The 17202-nt window shown below is 49.6% G+C and overlaps 1 protein-coding gene across 12 annotated transcripts in view; it reads right to left on the bottom strand.

The window, feature by feature from the left end:
• Positions 1-17202, bottom strand: part of mgat4c (mgat4 family member C) — a 432470-nt gene that overhangs the window by 63384 nt on the left and 351884 nt on the right. For 5 of the 12 annotated variants that reach the window (XM_038780721.1, XM_038780720.1, XM_038780722.1 and 2 more), the window contains one exon: positions 6223-6378. The exons of the other annotated variants lie outside the window; for them this stretch is intronic. In XM_038780721.1, coding sequence (XP_038636649.1) covers positions 6223-6265 — 43 coding nt within the window. In that variant the 5' untranslated portion in view covers positions 6266-6378. The remainder of the gene's footprint in view (positions 1-6222; positions 6379-17202) is intronic. 12 annotated transcript variants of the gene reach the window in all.

The raw sequence follows: 17202 nt of genomic DNA on the forward strand, positions 1-17202 counted from the left end.
GTTGGCCGTGGGGGCTTCTACAAGGGCTGGGGGAACTGGTGGGGGGTGGCCATGGGGTGGGTTGCGCGGTCGCGGTTGGCGGGTTGGGGTCGCGCACAGCTGGCGCCATGTTGTATGGCGTGACCGGTGCAGGTCATCAGTTGTGTTCATGTGCGGCCCTGGACCTAGCCATTCTCCGGTTGTTTTCGGCACGATCCGAAGGTACTTGACCTGGCACTGGTGCTAGCCCCTCACTCGTACCGGAATCGGTGAGGGGTTTGCGCCGATTTGCCAGTTGTGAACCACCACGCCGGGATTCTCCGATCGGCGACGCCAAATTCGCGGTCATCGATCTGCTGGAGGATCCCCGTTTACGCCGGTATCAGGGGCGCTGCCATTTTTCCGATGCTCTGCCCCCACAAAAACGGCATGCTCAGGAAGTACGCAGTACTCCCTATGGTTGGCCTCAGAATGCCACCTGAGGCTCTCTGCCGATGTTCCGCCTCTGATGGACCGAGTCCCCAATGGCGTGGGACGCGTGCGCTTACACCATTCGGGGATCTCACGTGATGGCTGCTAACTGAGTCCAGCGCCACCACAGTCGGGGTGAGCCATTCCACTGGCAGTGGAGGCAACGTTGGTGCTTGGGGGGCTAGTGGGGTGCGTGGTCCGGGGGTGGCGGGGCTGGTCACAGGGGGGCAGTGTTTGGCAGTCCGGGTCTGCATGCAGCCGGCACCATGTTGCATGGCGCAGCCGCTGCAGGCCACCACCGTGCCCATGCGCGGCCCCGGACCCAGCCATTCTCCGGCCGTATCTGCAGGTAAAGCCGGGGCTTTACACTGCTCAGCTGCTAGCCCCCCACCGGGTGGAGGATCGGTGCAAGTGGGGCGCCGACTTTCTGGTCGGAAGACCAGACGGATCCTGCGGACATAGCCACAGGATCGGAGAATCCAGCCCCACGGATCCCACTCCGGCGTCGGCACATAGCCATAGTAACGGAGAATCAAGCCACATTTTTACTTTTTCAGATCGGAAGGGTGCCCTTTTCTGGCAGGGGCCAAGGTTGCTGGGGGCAGAGGAGAGGGGGGGAACATTCAGAGACTACCCTGCCATTGTGATTCTGTGGGAACCACCTCCAAGATTGACTTTGACAATGTGTCAGAAAATATGGCGAGAACAGCCGGCAATACAACTGGCGGGCTACACACCACTTTTCCCACCTGAGTCGACACAGGCCGGGATTCTCCATTGGGAGTCTACTCCGTTTCCGCTACAAGTGAGGATGGAAAATTTGGCGCTCAGCCAAATCTCCCATTCACTACAGCAGGACTGGAGAACACCACTGCCATGAATGGACAGGCCATTGTCAAACAAAAGATACAGGGCGCGATTCTCCGCAAATGCGGAGAGTCGTGAAGGCTGCCATGAAAACGGCTGTGTTTCACGGCAGCCTCCGCACCCCCGCCCGGGACCCGATTCAGCTCCCCGGTCGGAGCTAGCATCGCAGCCTCGTGAACTACGGCATCGCTGGGCTTAACGAATTTCGCTAAGCCCGCGTGCCAAAGTTAGCGACGGCTGATGCATATGATGACGTCAGCCGCGCATGCGCGGATTGGACGACTCCAACCCGCGCATGCGCGGATATGCGTCAGACCCGCGCATACGCGGTCCGTAATGCCCTTCAGCCGCCCCGCGGACTGATCCAGCGGGGTGGCGGAGTAACAAAGAGTGCGCGGGGTAAGTACCCGCTGCCCGCAATCGGTGGGCACCGATCGCGGGCCCATGCCACCCTTGGCACGACCGTGGTGCGGCCGTGCCAATCGGTGGCATGGTTGTGCATGGTTTGGCGCCGTTTTCACGAATTTGTATAGCAGGTGTATTCAAATTCGTGAAAACGGCCGTAAAGGCCTTGGAAATCGGCCCATCGGCCAGTGGAGAATCGCTGCTCGCCGTAAAAAGACGGCGAGCAGCGATTCGTGTCGGGGGGCGGGCGTGGGGGGAGAATAGCAGAAGGGCGTCGGACCGGCGTCGCCGTAAAAATTTGCACCGCCCGCTATTCTCGGCCCCGTCGTGAGTGCGGAGAATCGCGCCCACAATTCTTCCCGTAGCCCACTGGGTAACAGCTAAAAGTCTCACAAACTAACACTCCCCCCATCACTCACCCTGCCCACCATGCCCCCTTACCCCCATTTCGCCCATCGATTCCTCATTCCTGACCTGACTACCACCCGACACACATTCCCATTTACCCACCTGCCGCCCTTCACTCCAGAGCTTTGGGACAATTATTTACTCATACATAGAATTTACAGTGCAGAAGGAGGCCATTTGGCCCATCGAGTCTGCACCGGCTCTTTGAAAGAGCACCCTACCCAAGGTCAATACCTCCACCCTATCCCCATAACCCAGTAGCCCCACCCAACACTAAGGTCAATTTTGGACACTAAGGGCAATTTATCATGGCCACTCCACCTAACCTGCACATCTTTGGACTGTGGGAGGAAACCGGAGTACCCGGAGGAAACCCCACGCACACACGGGGAGGATGTGCAGACTCCGCACAGACAGTGACCCAGCCGGGAATCGAACCTGGGACCCTGGAGCTGTGAAGCCATTGTACTATCCACAATGCTACCGTGCTGCCCTTACTCGTTGCTTAAAAATGGATGTGCGGTTCCTGCATGGATTTTCTTTGCTTCTCCCTCTGAGGTTTGCTGCACTGGGTCAGTTTGGAACGAACCCCCTTGAGGGATTCGTCAGAAAGGTCCGTGGAAGGTACCTGGGTGTTTTCTTTCAGCTGTTCAGGGTGGGAAGCCGGGATACTGACCCGCAATGGAAGGTTCAGGCCAATATTACATATATTAGCTGGAATACTTTCTTAATGTAAGGCTGTTAGCCTGAAGGTCTGAGCATGCAAATCTAGTCTTCAATTCTAATAATGTCTCCCTATTCATCCATATATTCTTAAAAATCTATCAAAAGCTAATAAACTTTAATGTAACGCCTAATTCTTAACAAAAACTGCTCTTTGGCACAATCGGCATGGTCTAATATGTGCTCGCATTAATGTATCGTGCTCAGTGAGATATCACCCCCTGTGGAACTCAAATAGACAACGACTGACTTAAAGTCAATAGGGGTGCACAACAAACAGTGCAGGAATGCTATGAAGCATGAAAATGTGTTGTAACACCAAATTAAAACTCAATTAGTGGTTCTGGGATAATGAAGGAATAAAATTAGTTTTATGAAAATTATAGTTCTCGTTCTCACTGAAGTAATCCAGTATTGAGCTTGCAGTTTCCCAATAAATGAACCGAGCAGCACACACTCTTACCTTTTGAGGTACTTGCAGGTGGGCATAAACAATACCTGAAACTATTGATCAGCTTTCAATAAGAAAATTTTATGGTTGATGAGTTTTAAGGACATATGTTTGGCTGAGGTGGAACCCCCCCCCCCCCCCCCCCCCCCCCCCCCCCCCGCCCCCGCAAAGTGTTGACTTAACCGAGAACCGTGAACTGAACGCAGACTAAATTTGAAAACTCTCTTGTTTGCATACCTTAGGGCAATACTGGGAGGTTGCACTGCCAATTGCGTTGTAGGGTTGCCTTTGAAGATAAGCTTATGAGCAGTCAGGAATAAGGGGCGGGATTCTCTATTGCCCGACGCCAATATCGTAATTGGCGATCGGGTGGAGAATCCGTTTCCTGCCGAATCGGGGGCGGTGCCAGTTTTCAGATGCTACGGCCCCTCCAAAACAACATCATCTCGGAGTACGCCACGCACCATTGGAACGACCTCAGGACGTTACCTGAAGGCCCTCCCCCGATGCTCCGCCCCCGATGGGCTGTGTTCCCAACTGCACTGGGCACGTGTGCTCTCAGTTTTCGTGAACCCAGCGTGGCGGCTGTGGATTGTGTCCAGAGCTGCCACGGTCGGACGGGAGCCGTGCTGCTGGCCGAGGAGGTGGTGGGGGGGGGAGTCTTCGGCTAGGGCTGGGGAGAACTGGTGGCACCCATGAAAGTGGTGATTCAGGCTTCACCATTCAGCGACCGGCTAAAAGGATTTGCAGCATCGTAATTGATAATTCTATAATATTTTTTCCATTGCCTGTTGATGTGAATCTGCTGTCCCAATTTAAACTTGGCAATTCTGTACCTTCTGGAGCACGTTTTTATCATGCACGTTGGTCATCTCCTCTTGTAATTACAAATGTTGCTCTCTAGTTTCTGGGAGAGTAGAATGGGTAAGAGTAGGTTAATTGGTGCAGACTGGTCTGTCAAACATGAGCACTGCTGATGGAGTAGTTGCATTTAAAGGTGTCACTCTCAGATGTAGCATTGCAATGTGTAGGTTTTGCTTGGTCTGTCTACAATTGAGATTTATGGATTTCACTGTGTGAATCATTTGTTCAGCTCAGTTCTTAGATATAGTCATGAGAAAAAGTAGTGTGATCAATATTCCAGTTCCCACACTCATCCTGAAATGGCTTACCAATAATGTGTGGCATGTTCTATAATGAACTCTCCAGACACACCAAATAAATGGGGGAAAAATACTTTGAGTGTTGTGACAGTGTTGCAACAGTTCTTTTTGACATATTATGCAATTGCCAAATGACGGTGTACTTGGTAAAGTAGTCGGCAATGTTAATTAAGTCAGTGCTATGGACATGAAAGAGGTTGGATGCAATTGTGGACAAAGGACGGGTGGAACTTCATATGGAATCAGTGGTTCTTTGTGCTGACTTGTGACATGACTGGTTGAGCAATTGTGAGCTGGCTCCTCTTGTGTTCTGCCCCAAAGCTTTTAAAAATTCAATCCAAATGCATTGATTTCTTTAATAAGGAGCTAATCAACCCAATTTTCTTGAGCCAAAGAAAGAGTTTATTCGTTACTAATTCAGAGGAAAAAAGAAGTACGCAACAACACACACGCAGATTACATTCTTGAAGATATTCTTAGCTTCAGAGAGAGAGAGGGGGATCAGACATCAGGGGCAGGATTCACCATTGCCCGACGCCGCTATTGTAATCGGCGATCGAGCGGAGAATCCCTTCCGATGCCCAAATTGGGAGCGGCGCCAATTTCATGACGTTTTCTATCCTCCGCCCCCTCCGAAATGGCGTCACCGCGCCGCGCGCTGTATGCCATTGGAACATCGTTAGCGTGTCACCGTGCTCCGTCCCCGATGGGCTGAGTTCCCGACCACGCAGTTGACATGCGGACTCAGCGGTTGGGAACCGGCGTGGCAGCTGCGGCCGGAAGCTCTGCTGCTGGCCGGGGGGTGGGGGCTTCCACGAGGGCTGGGGGGGGGCACTGGTGGTGGAGGCCAGGGGGTGGCTGGGGCGGCAGTATTTGGCAGGTCGTGTCTGCACACGGACAGTGCCATGTTTTACGGCACGACCGCTGCAGGTCGTCGGCGTGCGCATGCGCGGCCACGGACCCGGCCATTCTCCAGCCCCGCATGGTTGCTAGCCCCTCACTAGTCACAGGATCGTTGAGGGTTCGCCGCTGATTTTTGAGATGTAAACCGCCACAGTTCCCACGTCGGCGTCGGCACTTAGCCTCCAAATCGATGAATTCAGTCACTTTTGTTCATTGTCTTTTCTTATTTCTTTTATAAAACGGGTCTTCTGTAACAGATCAGTGTGTCTATGGTTAGCTGCTGAAGTAAGTAGATCTCACTTAATTAAAGATTTCCATCACCATGTCACTTGTCACATGTTTTTGACGATGCCTACAACAAGTTTATATCCATCCAATCTACTGTCTCTCTTGTGCATCTTCTCATTTGACCTATCGCCACGTGTGAGCAAAGAAGTTGTTGAAGAATATTAGGTCACAAAAATTCTACTATGACAATGTGCCCTCCATTGGCCCTCTGTGCCACATGCCTTGCAGGAGTTTTGAAAAACTGGGCAATTCCTTGGTTTATGAAGAAGTCCAGACTTTCCACATGTTTTGCTCGGTTTTGATTTGATTTGATTTGATTTATTATTGTCACATATATTAGCATACAGTGAAAAGTATTGTTTCTTGCATGCTGTACAAACAATGCATACCGTACATAGGGAAGGAAGGCGAGACTGCAGAATATAATGTTATGCTGGCTGCCTTTCCGAGGGAGAGGGAATTGTCGACAGAGTCAATGGATGGGAGGCTGGTTTGCGTGATGGATTGGGCTACATTCACGACCTTTGGGTATTCTAGTAAGTACATCAACAGTTGGGATGGTACCTGTAAGCTTCGTTAACATGTGAGGATTGCTTCGTACCCACATTCATCCTTGTAGTTTTTCGACGTGAGAAGGTTTGAGCTTGTCTAGCAGATCTTTCTGGAATGCCTCCATTGGAGTGGATGCGAACGCCAAATCAGCAATTCTGTCTGCCAATTCTGCATTTGAAAAATCACAGTATGTACCCTTTACTTGGCATCCACTGACAAAGTGGGTTCTGAATTCTGCAGGCTGTTGTCAAAATTATATGAAATCTAGTTGATGAACACACAGACAGTTAAATTGATTCTGAACTGGTCTTCCAATGTAGTCCATGGGCAAGATTCTCCTGCATGACGCCAAAATCCTGTTTGGTGATTGTGCGGAGAATGGATTTTCACACCGAAATCGGGGTGGCGCCCGTTTGACGCCGATCCATCATACTCTGCCCCCTTCAAACTGGCGTCATCGTGACATACGCCACACCGGGCCCGGCATACTGGCTGCAGACGGTGTCCAGCGCCGCCATACTCGCCCGGGAACCGTGCCACTCGCGGGGGGGGGGGGGGGGGCTTCTGCTAGGGCTGGGGGGACTGGTGGGAGATTGGGTTCGATAATGCCATGTTGTATGATGCATCCGGTATAGGTCATCAGCCGTGTGTTTGCGTGGCCTGGGATCCGGCCATTCTACGGTCGTTTGCAGTGCCGGTGCTAGCCCCTCACGATTCTTTGATCGTAAAAGACCCACACATGCTCCGCTGGCGCTGGCACTTAGTCGCTGAAATGGAGAATCCAGCCCATAATCTTTTGGGTCTCTTTTAAATCTTCTGCTGTTTATCCTTGCCATGTTAATCCTGTGCAGACGTTCATTCCCAATTGCCAGATGAATTTTTATGGCTTGCTAGCCTGGTTCAGACATTCCTGAATCAAGAAACCAGGGGCTGGGATCTCCGTCGGCATGTTCCTCCGCTTTGCCGACAGCACACTCACACCCGCGGATTTCCCGATGGCATGGGGGTGCCCACAGTGGGAAACCCCATTGTCCAGCTGGCAGGACGGGAGATCCTGCTGCTGGAGGGGGCGTGTCGCACCGGTAAACGGGTGCAGCGGGACAGAGAATCCCACCCCATAGCTATATATGCTGTTTAAACATTTTGAATTCAGCTAGGTCAGCTGTATCCCAATTCAAACTGGGGAATTTTGTGGACATTTTGACAATATAAGACCATAAGACATAGGAGCGGAAGTAAGGCCATTCGTCCCATCGAGTCCACTCCACCATTCAATCATGGTTGATTTCAACTCCATTTACCCGCTCTCTCCCCATAGCCCTTAATTCCTCGAGAAATCAAGAATTTATCAATTTCTGTCTTAAAGACACTCAACGTCCCGGCCTCCACCGCCCTCTGTGGCAATGAATTCCACAGACCTACCACTCTCTGGCTGAAGAAATTTCTCCTCATCTCTGTTCTAAAGTGACTCCCTTTTATTCTAAGGCTGTGCCCCCGCGTCCTAGTCTCCCCTGCTAATGGAAACAACTTCCCTACGTCCATCCTATCCAAGCCATTCATTATCTTGTACGTTTCTATTAGATCTCCCCTCAACCTCCTAAACTCCAATGAATACAATCCCACGATCCTCAGACGTTCATCATATGTTAGGCCTACCATTCCTGGGATCATCCGTGTGAATCTCCGCTGGACCCGCTCCAGTGCCAGTATGTCCTTCCTGAGGTGTGGGGCCCAAAATTGCTCACAGTATTCTAAATAGGGCCTAACTAGTGCTTTATAAAGCCTCAGAAGTACATCCCTGGTTTTATATTCCAAGCCTCTTGAGATAAATGACAACATTACATTTGCTTTCTTAATTACGGACTCAACCTGCAAGTTTACCTTTAGAGAATCCTGGACTAGGACTCCCAAGTCCCTTTGCACTTTAGCATTATGAATTTTGTCACCGTTTAGAAAATAGTCCATGCCTCTATTCTTTTTTCCAAAGTGCAAGACCTCGCACTTGCCCACGTTGAATTTTATCAGCCACTTCTTGGACCATTCTCCTAAACTGTCTAAATCTTTCTGCAGCCTCCCCACCTCCTCAATACTACCTGCCCCTCCACCTATCTTTGTATTATCGGCAAACTTGGCCAGAATGCCCCCTGTCCCGTCATCTAGATCGTTAATATATAAAGAGAACAGCTGTGGCCCCAACACTGAACCCTGCGGGACACCACTTGTCACCGGTTGCCATTCCGAAAAAGAACCTTTTATCCCAACTCTCTGCCTTCTGTCTGACAGCCAATCGTCAATCCATGTTCGTACCTTGCCTCGAATACCATGGGCCCTTATTTTACTCAGCAGTCTCCCGTGAGGCACCTTGTCAAAGGCCTTTTGGAAGTCAAGACAGATAACATCCATTGGCTCTCCTTGGTCTAACCTATTTGTTATCTCTTCAAAGAACTCTAACAGGTTTGTCAGGCACGACCTCCCCTTACTAAATCCATGCTGACTTGTCCTAATCCGACCCTGCACTTCCAAGAATTTAGAAATCTCATCCTTAATGATGGATTTTAGAATTTTGCCAACAACCGAGGTTAGGCTAATTGGCCTATAATTTTCCATCTTTTTTCTTGTTTCCTTCTTGAACAGGGGGGTTACAACAGCGATTTTCCAATCCTCTAGGACTTTCCCTGATTCCAGTGACTTTTGAAAGATCATAACTAACGCCTCCACTATTTCTTCAGCTATCGCCTTTAGAACTCTAGGATGTAGCCCATCTGGGCCAGGAGATTTATCAATTTTCAGACCTTTTAGTTTCTCTAGCACTTTCTCCTTTGTGATGGCAACCATATTCAACTCTGCCCCCTGACTTTCCTGAATTGTTGGGATATTACTCATGTCTTCTACTGTGAAGACTGACGCAAAGTACTTACTAAGTTCCTCAGCTATTTCCTTGTCTCCCATCACTAGATTACCAGCGTCATTTTGGAGCGGCCCAATGTCTACTTTTGCCTCCCGTTTGTTTTTAATGTATTTAAAGAAACTTTTACTATCATTCCTAATGTTACTGGCTAGCCTACCTTCATATTTGATCCTCTCCTTCCTTATTTCTCTCTTTGTTATCCTCTGTTTGTTTTTGTAGCCTTCCCAATCTTCTGACTTCCCACTACTCTTTGCCACATTATAGGCTCTCTCTTTTGCCTTGATGCATTCCCTGACTTCCTTTGTCAGCCATGGCTGCCTAATCCTCCCTCTGATAACCTTTCTTTTCTTTGGGATGAACCTCTGCACTGTGTCCTCAATTACTCCCAGAAACTCCTGCCGTTGCTGTTCTACTGTCTTTCCCACTAGGCTCTGCTTCCAGTCGATTTTCGTCAGTTCCTCCCTCATGCGCCTGTAATTACCTTTATTTAACTGTAAAACCTTTACATCTGATTCTACCTTCCTTCTTTCAAATTGCAGACTGAATTCTACCATATTATGATCACTGCTTCCTAAGTGTTCCCTTACTTTAAGATCTTTTATCAATTCTGGCTCATTACATAACACTAAGTCCAGAATAGGCTGTTCCCTCGTGGGCTCCATCACAAGCTGTTCCAAAAAGCCATCCTGTAAACATTCAATGAATTCCCTTTCTTTGGGTCCACTGGCAACATTATTTACCCAGTCCACCTGCATATTGAAGTCCCCCATGATCACTGTGACCTTGCCTTTCTGACATGCCCTTTCTATTTTGTGGTGCATTTTGTGCCCCTAGTCCTGACCACTGTCAGGAGGCCTGTACATAACTCCCATTATGGTTCTTTTGCCATAATGACCATAATGACCATAATATCCATTTGACCTGCCTCCTGGTTTAATTCCATTTGTTGTTTAGCTACTCTTGAAGATACCTGTTATTATCTCCAGCCACTCTGACCTGGGCCGGGATTCTCCCCTGCCTGGCGGGGCGGGGGGTCCCAGCGGGACGGAGTGGCGTGAAACACTCCGGGGTTGGGCCTCCCCAAAGGTGCGGAATTCTCCGCACCTTTAGGGGCCAAGCCCTCAATTGAGGGGCTCGGCCAGTGCCGGAGTGGCTCCCGCCCCGCCGGCTGGCACGAATGGCCTTTGGCGCCACACCAGCCGGGACTGAAAGGCCTTCACTGGCCGGCGGAAGTCCGTGCATGCGCTGGTGCGTCAGCGGCTGCTGACGTCATACTGGCGCATGTGCAGGGAAGGGGGTCTCTTCCGCCCCTGCCATGGTGAAGGCCATGGCGGGGCAGAAGAAAAAGAGTAGGCCCCGATTGCGGGCCAGGCCACTGTGGGGGCACCCCCCGGGGTCAGATTGCCCTGCGCCCCCCCCCCCCGAGGACCCCGGAGCCCACCCGCGCCGCCAATCCCGCCGGCACCAGAGGTGGTTTAAACCACGCTGGCAGGAAAGACCTGTCAGCGGTGGGACTTCGGCCCATCGCGGGCCGGAAAATCGCCGCGGGGGGCCCACCGCTGGCGCGGCTCAATTCCTGCCCCCGCCGAATCTCGGGGGGGGGGGGCGCGGAGAATTTGGGACACGGCGGGGGCGGAATTGACGCCAGCCCCGGGCGATTCTCCGACCCCCGGGGGGCCGGAGAATTCCGCACCTGATTTTTAATGATGCCTTTTTTTGCTACCCCTCACTCATGTTCAATGTGGCCCACAAACTAGTTCATCGCCTTTCCTGGCTGAGCTAAGCCTGTGTTGGTCCTCTCAACGCACCATGCCATTCATAAAGCTGACAGGCTATGCACTGCAATCTCACCAAGAGGGATCCATACACTCTCCAATGCTATTAAAACTTTGCATGTCTCATACCATGTTGCATGATCTAAAGTTGTTAGTCATGTCATACTTAAACTTGCTGAAGATGGGCGCGATTCTCCGCAAATGCGGCGAGTCGTAAAGGCTGCCGTGAACCTGGCCGTGTTTCACGGCAGCCTCCGCGCCCCCTCCCATCACCCGATTCTCCCCCCCGGGCGGGGCTAGCAGCGCGGCCTCGTGAAGCACGGCATCGCGGGCTTAGCGACCGTCGCTAAGTCCGCGCGCCAAGCGTCACGGTGGTTGACACGCACGATGACGTCAGCCGCGCATGCGCAGATGACGTCATCACGCAGACGCGTCAAACCCGCGCATGCGTGGGCCGTCATGCCCCTCAGCAGCCCCGCGGACTGATCCTGCGGGGTGGCAGAAGAACAAATTATTTGAACTGGGCACCTGAGAACGGATGTACATGGATAGAAAGTTTGAAGACATCAGCAGCAGAGCCATGTTCTACTCACAGACAAAAGAGAAGATGAAACTGGCTCACATGACACATTTCACTTCTATTGGAGGTATCATCCTGTCCCTTAAAACGCAAATCACAATGGATATGTCTCCTCCGAAGGTTTTGGTGAAGCAGGTGGACATGTCACCCTCTGTTTCTGCCTCCTGTTCTTTGTGAACGTGTCTTGTTCAAAAAGGGGGAAGAGTGCTACACATGGGCACTGCCATTCTGCTTGTGTGATTTACCTGCCATTGCTGAAGATTTGAGGAAGCTGAGAGAGATTGGCTGCAGTGAACAAAAGTAAGGTGAAGCAGTGAATGTTACACCATGGTTCTGATTGCTGAAGGGCGAGTGACAGGGATGTGCTGCACTGTGCAGTGTGAGAGGATGGTGGTGTGGTGTCAATGGAAGGTGCATTCACTGACCTTCATCACTCCAGTGAGCCCCTTGACTTTTTTCTGACACAGCACTCTGACTCCAGGAATTCATCTCTCTCAGGTCTAACCTCTGGAAATTAATCTTTTTGGCCACATACTTCTATGCACTTGAAGGCAAACCTTGCAGGCACCTTGTCAAAATAGACTCCCTCTCTTCATTTTGACCTCCAGTACTAAGGCCTCCAGGACCACATCAGTTAACATGAAAGACCTTTCTCTGGCCTATTGCTCTATTGGTAGTCTCCTTTCTTCCACCGAAGACTTCTTGACATAGTTGCAGCAACTGCCGCAAGTCTGATTATTACCTTCGCCTTGCTTTAAGAGGAACAGGCTGTCTTAAGTATTAGAGCGTAGTTATGGATCATGTCAGCTAAACATGAATTGAGCCCCCTGCTGAGTCAAAAGCATGATTTTGTGCCAGGCTGCGCACTGCAACATGTTGCTCAGCGGGCAGCACTCAATTCATATGTGACCTAGTATAATAGTCAGGTATGGGGTTATCGAACATCGTGATCCCTGGGTCCTCTCATAGGCCGACTTAAATTTTCAACCCAACGTGTTTTATGTAGTCACTTTAAATAGCCAGTTAGTTTGTTGGGATGAATGTTGATTAGAGAACTGGGAGAACTCTCTTTTCTGTGCTTCCACTTAGTCAGACAAGGCCTCGGTTTCAAAATATCAACAGAAGGATGATGGGCTGGATTCTCCGTCACGCCGCGCCAGAGTTCTGGTTCGGCACGCTGGCGGGATGCTCCGTTACGCCGGCTGGTCAATGGGGTTTCCCATTGTGGGGCAGCCCCACGCCGTCCGTAAAACCCCGAGGTGCCAGCAAAATGGAGCACCCCGCCAGCGGAGAAACCTCCAACAAATCTGCATTCCCTCATTACTGAGTTATTGTCTGCCTATTTGTCTTGTGCTCACATACCTGGAAAGAGGCTTAAACTCACAACTTTCAGAGATGAAGACAAAAAATACTACCACTGAGCCAAGTTGCTATTTAAATGGTTAGATGAAGCAAAAATGCTACTCCCTAATCAGTCCTGGCAATTGAACAGAGAGCAAAATCAAAGTCACGAGAACAGACTGCTATGATACTCATTTATAGTAAAGCTGAATGATGTACTGCAAGCACTATATAGTCCACTTTCTACAAACAGCACATAAAGGTCCCAGATGTTACAGTGATCTGCAATTTAACACCAGGCTGATTTTTGAAATTGTTTAACACTTCTGCCAAAATTTCATCTGTGCAGGATATTAGAGATGCAAGCCTGGAGATTGTTGTATGAATTGTTAATGCTTGCATATCAAAATTTCTGTCCATTATTACAGACACTAAGCCAATTCTTCTTAAAACAAAAGCAGACAGGGGAATTTGATACAAAGATGCAAAGGATTTGTACAATAATTTGATATAACAGAAATTCCTGGTTGTAACCACTAGCCTCGAATATAAATATATACACAGCTGAGCAAGTCCAATTTAGATAGAAACTCCTTCAGGACTGTCTCTCAAAAATAGGTAAGGCACTCATCTCAGCTGTCATTGCACGTACCTCTGGAGAATTGGAATTATAGTTCATGCTGTCCACGTACCACAGTGTCCTGGGAAGCCTTTACGATCTGCACACAAAGGGCTGAAATTTTCCTGTGGGCTTTGGGACCCAATGTTGAGGCCCGGTCACTGTTTCCGAGCCTGCACTTGCAAGCAGCAGGACCTGCTTGGTGATTTTGTTGGAAACAGCCTCCTATCTGGCTGTGTCCTGACTCAATTAGAGCAACTGGCATCTCTGAAGTCACAGGAGAAAAATCAGAGAGCATCAGCTGAGCATTGCTTGAGGACCATGGAGCCACCTCCTAACAGATGGCCAATGGCAACATGCCTCACTGATTGGAGGGGAAAGCTTTCTGGAAGGATCAGTGGGGATCATGGGGCCGCTCCCACACCGAATTGTCAGAGGGAAGCTGTTTCCATTAAGTTGGCAGCCTCCCTATCTGATAAGGTCCATTCTGCCCGTAGCAAAATGTAAATGGCCCTACTTACTGACTGTTAATTTGAGCCTTAAATCCTTTAATTGGCTGCCTGCTCTGTGGGCCGAAATGGCACACAGCCTATTGTTGGTAAACATCCATGGCAGTGTGACTACAGTGGACAGCCATCCTAGCACGGCTCCCCAGCATTTCGCTGGCCCATCTGCCTTTGTTACCATCACCCGGAGCTAGCAAAATTAAACCCAAAGAGGCAAAACAGTTTTTGGAAGTTCTGCATTGGTTTAAGAAACAAGTTCACAGTTAAGGAAAGTTGTGGAATGTCTGGAAATCACTCAGCCATGTCTCCAATAGTCTGGAATATGATCACCATGAATGGGAAGAGGTAGAAGGAATATCACCATGGAATGAAACAATCTGAAGAAATTAAGGGCGACAGTATAACCACCATAGCAGAAGAAGATTGAGAAGGGCTCAGCGCATTTTGCTGTGTCCATGTTGCTATTTAGGTGTCACTTATATGCATCTTTGCTTCACTATCATTTAGTGGTGACATGCATGGAATGTAGAGATCAAAGGCAAAACTGTGAATGAGCTGTTCATTGTATGGCAGCAAGATAATCATGAATAGGCCAGAACGGAGTTGAAGTTACAATCAGACCAGCCATGATCTTATTGAATGGTGGAGCAGGCTCTCTGGGCTGAGTGGCCTACTCCTATTCCTAATTCGTACGTAATAAACCCACAATTGAACCGTGGAATAGGGTATTTGCTGACTTTGTTAAGTGAGGTATCCCTGCACATCAGCAGCTGTTAAAGGGTTGCTGCTGCTACTTAACGGGAGGCAATGTTACAAGATGCAGCTCTGAATTTCTGGAAATCTAACAACGAATGAAAGATATTCAACTGCTCCCTTTGAAGATACTGCAGGTGAAGTGCTTTTTCTGAAAGTCCAGACTATGTGGGAGGAAGTGACCAAAAAAGGTTCAGTACCAGCTCTCATATTTATATTTTGGGGGAGAAAATGAGAAAGATGTTTTCTGACTTCTGGAAGCTTAACAAGCACATTTCAGCTCATATTTAGCTTATGTCAGACTAGATTTAAACATTTTCAGTTCCACTATAAGTCTGAATAGTTGGGTTGAATTTCTGGCCTTGTACTCCTGCATTTGTTTTTACATTTTGCTGAGTTTGAGAGGTGCTTTCTCTGCTAAAGTTTTCAATCAATTGGTAAATTGCCTGGCATAAAGTTTACCACGAGCCAGTGCAATCAGGCAACATTTTAGAAATTATTTGCATTTTTTAATAAATTGACATTTTTAAGAGGAGCAATATGATTCAGTTTTATTAATACGACAGCAAATGGGTTTTGCATAAAAAATATTTTAATGTCAGGCGCCCCCGGCGATCCCCCGTGCGCGATGGGCCGAGTGGCTACCAAGATAGGCTAGGTCCCGCCCGCGCCGTTCACATGTGGCCCTACCTGGCGGGACCTCACCGTTCATCCTGCGGGGGAGGGAGGGGGGGCCTAATGGGGGGGGAGGGCAGATCCGACCCCGGGGGGGGGGGGGGGAGGGCGCTACCAACATGGCCTGACCCGCAATCGAGGCCTACCAATTGGCGGGCTGGCCTCTCCTGGTGGGGGCCTATGTTCCTCCGCGCCAGGGCCCCTGTAGATCTCCGCCATGTTGAGAAGGAAACTCGCGTGCATGTGCGAATTCGCGCCGGCCGTAGCGCGCATGCACTGACCCGCTGTGCCCGTTTGACGCCGGTAACGGCAGCTGGAGCTGCGTGAGTCGCTGCAGTGCTGTACTGGCCCCCTGCATTAACACTTAGCCTCAGGATCAAAGAATCCCGCTATGGATTCTCCATGTTCCATGATGCTCCACCCCTCTCAGCCGAGATTCACGTGAGCATGGATTGGTACAAGTATTTATCAGTGAGGTCCTGACGCAATGGACCTTACAGTGGGACAAGGCGGTAAGTATTTAACGTAAGTGCCCCCAAAGCTCATCGAAGGGCCACAACAAAAATCCTGCTCTCCCTACCACAGGCCCCCATCAGACTACCTCTTCAGACCCCTCTGCCAGATCCCCTGTGTCAGAGATCCTCCCCATGTCAGAGATCACCTTATATTAGAAACACACTCCAATATCAGAAACCCCCTCCATGTCAGAGACATCCCACACCCCACAGAAACTAAAGAGCAGTCCAGGCAGAAACAGTGTCCCTTATACCGGCTGCCTCAGGCATATTTTTAGAATACAGCAGATGTTACTTCAGAGAAAGTCAAAACTACATCACAAGGCTTTAAACCCCATCAAATCCATTGATCTGAGAGGCCTCTATTCACTTGAAAGGAGAAACAGATTAAGTAGGCTGTAATTAACAGGGTAATAGCTTCAAAACAGCCAGGTGTCGGAATTGGTCATTTTTATTTCCATTCATGCTTGAATGCATCTTAAGTACCCTGCTTTGCACCTAGCCACAATGTTTATAAACATGTCGAAGTTAAGTACTTCCACACCCTCTTTTTCTCAGCAGGAAGCACTTAACTGCTTTTGATGTGGTCAGGAGCTGTCAATCATATTTTAAACATTGTAGTTCGGTTCATTTTGTGAGGGCTATGAAGAATCTAGCACAGAGTTTGTAGAGTGAAACTGAAAGTAACTTTATTTACTACAATATGCACACAGTACCAGCAGTTCTCTACTGGTTCCCTCTCTAGCCGGTATCACACTGGTCAGCTCTATTTACACAGCGGCACTGTTAATGATTGCCCCAGCCCCCTCCTTGGGAGAGCTCATATTCCTCAAGGAACATGGGGTTACCGATAATCCCCAGCCAATAGGATCTGGGCAGATTGTAGCAGTTCACATAGAGGTGGGTTCTCTGATGTAGGGTTCTGGTGGGGGTCTCGGGTATCGGTCTCTGATGTGGGGGGTCTCTGATGGGGGTCTGGTGGGGGTGTCAGATCACCCTCATGCGTGTGTGCTGTGGCTATGGGATGACCCAGCAAATCCCAGTGTGGGGGTGTGACCCAGCAATTCCCATGGCATGGGGGGGGGGGGGGGGTGCATACTTGTCAGTGGGATTCGCATTGTGCCCTTCTGCCTCTCCCATCTTTACGCCATTAATGTTCAACAACATTAATGTTGTTTTATGTCAGATTTAATGGCACTGATCATAGAATCACAGGGATGCATTTGAACCCACACCCATGGCAGGTCAGGGAGGGTCAGGAGTAGATGGAGTGGAGTGTTAAAATTGCTGACTATGTGCAAAGCAAGACCACAACATTGT

This window comes from Scyliorhinus canicula, chromosome 20 (assembly GCF_902713615.1).
Source record: "Scyliorhinus canicula chromosome 20, sScyCan1.1, whole genome shotgun sequence".
NCBI lineage: Eukaryota > Metazoa > Chordata > Chondrichthyes > Carcharhiniformes > Scyliorhinidae > Scyliorhinus > Scyliorhinus canicula.